General features: G+C 35.2%; 1 protein-coding gene across 2 annotated transcripts in view; it reads left to right on the forward strand.

Moving 5' to 3' along the window:
- The first annotated feature begins 389 nt into the window (after positions 1–389).
- Positions 390–3,634, forward strand: part of LOC111434188 (lectin-like) — a 25,808-nt gene continuing 22,563 nt past the window's right edge. Inside the window, exons 1-3 of one of the 2 annotated variants that reach the window (XM_023071562.1) lie at positions 390–617; positions 728–834; positions 919–1,307. In XM_023071562.1, the coding sequence (XP_022927330.1) occupies positions 450–617; positions 728–834; positions 919–1,300 (657 nt within the window). In that variant the 5' untranslated portion in view covers positions 390–449 and the 3' untranslated portion in view covers positions 1,301–1,307. Of the gene's footprint in view, positions 618–727; positions 835–918; positions 1,472–3,634 lie in introns of those variants that run through there. The other variant, XM_023071561.1, reaches the window with a different exon arrangement.

Consider the following 3,634-nt stretch of genomic DNA (forward strand, 5'->3'; position numbering starts at 1 on the left):
CAAAAAAAAAAAAAAAAAAAAACCGTTCTAGATTTATAATTTATTAACGAACAAAATATTATATTTAAATAATGTTTCATACAAAAATGAGATATACTTGCATCAAGTATTATTCGAAAGTACTCGGTTACTTTTTAAAAGAACGGAATAAAGGGCCATCTTTTTTTATTTACAAATAATTTAAATATATATTAAAATATTGTTAATTATTTTTCAACTATAGAAAAACACAAATATAAATGAAAAGGTAAAATACATAAAATTTACTTTTTTAAAGAATTAAAATGTCTTTTCATTTCTTTTACAACCTCGTAAACGGAAAATAATATAACAATTGTGCATGGCTTATCTTCAAAATATTGTACCAAAGAAGGGGTTATATATATCCCTTCTTCCCTCTCACTTTTAACTCATATCTCAATTCAGTTCATAAAAAAGAAGGCACTATAATGGACAACAAAGAGAGGGAAGCCAGAGAGAAATTAGGAGGAGAAGTGAAGCTTGGCCATTGCTTGGATGTTATTTTGAAGAATGCTGACGTAGCACTGCACTATCCTTCCTTCGTTAAGCTTTATGACCAACTTGTTGCTGGGATCCTCCTGAACAAGGGAGCTATAGTAAGTGCAACTATATATGTATATATATATTAATTTCAACTTCACCTTTGTATATCATAAACATATTAAATCAAAATATTTGCTTTCTTTCCCTTTTACTTTTTACGCAGAAGTACATCTTTGATAAGAAGTTAAACAGCCATTGGTACTTTATATTTGCAAGAGCTCTCTCAATCGCCTGGATTGAAGATAAAAGATACTGGAAATGGGGATCCTGGTATAATCTTTAACTAATTTTTAAAGGGAAAAAAATGATATTGATTTCTTGATCTCTCTCACACGGGTGTCTAAAAACTTGCAGTGGCAACAGCAATGTTGCAGAACTTATTCAAGTGTCTTGGCTGGACATTCGTGGAAAGATCAAGGAGTTTATGCTCTCACCAAATATTGTTTATGTAGTAGCACTTGAGGTACAACTAAATAGTGGAGCCTCCGGATGGAATCTTCCTATGAACATCGAATTGAAGAAGCCAGATGGGAGCAAGATAGAGCGCCAGGAATGCCTGTTGGGGAAGCCAAAAAACCAGTGGTTTGAGATTGTTATTGAGTTCAAGGTAGATAACCCTGGTTGTGGAAGTAGTGGCGAGATCGAGTTTGGCTTTTATGAACATGGAGGGCATTGGAAGAGTGGGCTGCTCGTGAAAGGTGTTCGGATTGGAGCAAAGGGATGTGGTTGCTCATGATCAAAATAGTCTTGGTGTACACAATCTCTCTCTCTCAAACTCAAAGTACACTTATTTTGATGTTGAGGGACGAGAGTTTGTGTTATAATCAAATATGAAAGAATGTACCTAGTATGAAACAATAAATAATAGACCTTTTGCTTACGGGCAAGAAGGTTAAGTTTTAAATCATTTTTGTTTCAGATTTAATAAAATATAAGTATGAACTAAATATAAAAATAAATAAATAAATATAATACTACTTTTTGGCTAACTAACACGGGTAAGCATAAACACCGCAAACAATTACAAATTCAAAAATCTTTAAATGCAACATTTTATCGTATAAAAGTTCTTTCAATTTAAGTTATTCATACACAAGTAAAAATAAATAAATAAATAAATAACTATATCGATCTCACCATTGTTTCTAAATTCTAGTGATTGAAATATTACTTTGATTTTATATTTTTAAGGCATTCATTCCAGGTGAGTTTTACTATAAAGTTGTAGAACTTCCTAAGAATACAATGGAACCAATTTCAAGTTTTATCATTAAAAAATTAGGGAGAATTTTAAAGTTAAGTTTTTGTTTGATGGGTTTGGTACCCACTTTTGAAACTCTCTTGGTTCTCATGCTTCACTAACTTCACTAACCTTTAGCTTACTATCTCTTGATGAAACATGTTTCGCTTATTGCCACGAAACCCTAGCAAAAGATTTCACCAAATGACATAAGCCAAGTTAGGAAAGTTTGGCTTCCAAATTCTCTTAATCGAAAAAATATCCAAATCTTCACTCATTTTATTAGCTTGATCTAGACCTTCTTTGCTCTCGGCTTCTTCATGAGAATTTCTCTAAGTATTGAGGTTAAGCGAAAGGGGGAAAATGACCCTGTTGTAAAGCTCTATATAAGCTCAATTTTGAGGAACAAATTCAGCTTAATAAGTCTGTAAGGACGTGCTTCTTGACACATTTGTTATGTAAGGATCGGTACTCGACTCTAAAAAGGACGGGCAAATTTTTTGCGAAATAAAATAAAGAGAATTTAAAACATAGTAGACATTATAATTATATTATATCACAATAAAGTTCATACATTATTGGGAGAACTTGACATACAACTTGTTCTCTCCTACGGTTGTTAGGACTTTTCGGAGGTGTTCTTGGTCCATTTTCAAGTATTCTAGGACGTCATCTATGAACACAATAACAAAGTATCTAGACAGTCCTTAAACACCCAGTTCATTAATTCCATAAACACAGTTGGAGCGTTGATGAGGCCAAATGACATCACCACAAACTCAGAGGTGTTCTTGGTCCATTTTTGAGTATACTAGGATGTCGTCTATGAACACAATAACGAACGTGTCTAGACAGTCCTTGAACACTCCGTTCATTAATTCCACAAACACAGTTGGAGCATTGGTGAGGCCAAACGAAATCACCACAAACTCGTAGAGACCGTATCTTGTTCTAAACACCGTTTTTGGTACATCCCCTTCTTTAATCTTGATTTGATGGTACCCTGACCGAAGGTCTATCTTGTAGAATACTGTCGCCTCCTTAGGTTTGTCAAATAGGTCTTCTATGTGAGGGAGGAGGTACTTGTTCTTTATTGTCCTCTTATTTAGTTCTCCGTAATCGATGCACAGGCGCATCGATCCATCCTTCTTTTTGACAAACAACAGCGGCGCACCCCAAGGGGATACACAAGGTACGATGAAGCCTTTATCCAGTAGGTCTTGTAACTGTGCCTTGAGTTCTTTCAACTCTGTTGCCGCCATGCGATAGAGTGCTTTGGAAATAGAACCAGTTCCAGGCTTGAGTTCTATGACAAATTCTACCGCTTGGGAAGGGAGTATTCCGGGTAGATCTTGCGAAGAACTTTTAGAAATTCGTTCACTACTAGTACAGTGTCTAGGTTATTTTTCTTTTCTCTTACATCTATAACACATGCTAATATCGCCAAACCCCCTGGTTGAACTAGTGAGTTAGCTCATCATTGAGACTACCTTGGGTAGTCTCAATGCATGTACCCTTAAACTTAAAGTTGGGTCCCGATAGCGATGAAATTATCACTTCCTTTTTACGAAAGTCTATACCAGCGTGGTTTTCATCTAACCAATCTATGCCTAGTATTACATAGAAGTCTATCATGCTAACTACTATCAGGGCTACGCTTCGAGTTTGATCGGTTATGGTTACTTGGTCATCTTTTACTCTATCCTTAGCTACTAAGCCTCCCCCCACAGGGATACTCACACACATGCAATAAGGGGTTCTAGTTCGAATCCTGCTTGTATAACAAAGGGAAAAGATATAAAAGAGTCGGTAGAACCAAAATCAAATATA

This window comes from Cucurbita moschata, unplaced genomic scaffold, assembly GCF_002738365.1.
Source record: "Cucurbita moschata cultivar Rifu unplaced genomic scaffold, Cmos_1.0 Cmo_Scf00044, whole genome shotgun sequence".
In the NCBI taxonomy this organism is placed as follows: Eukaryota; Viridiplantae; Streptophyta; class Magnoliopsida; order Cucurbitales; family Cucurbitaceae; genus Cucurbita; species Cucurbita moschata.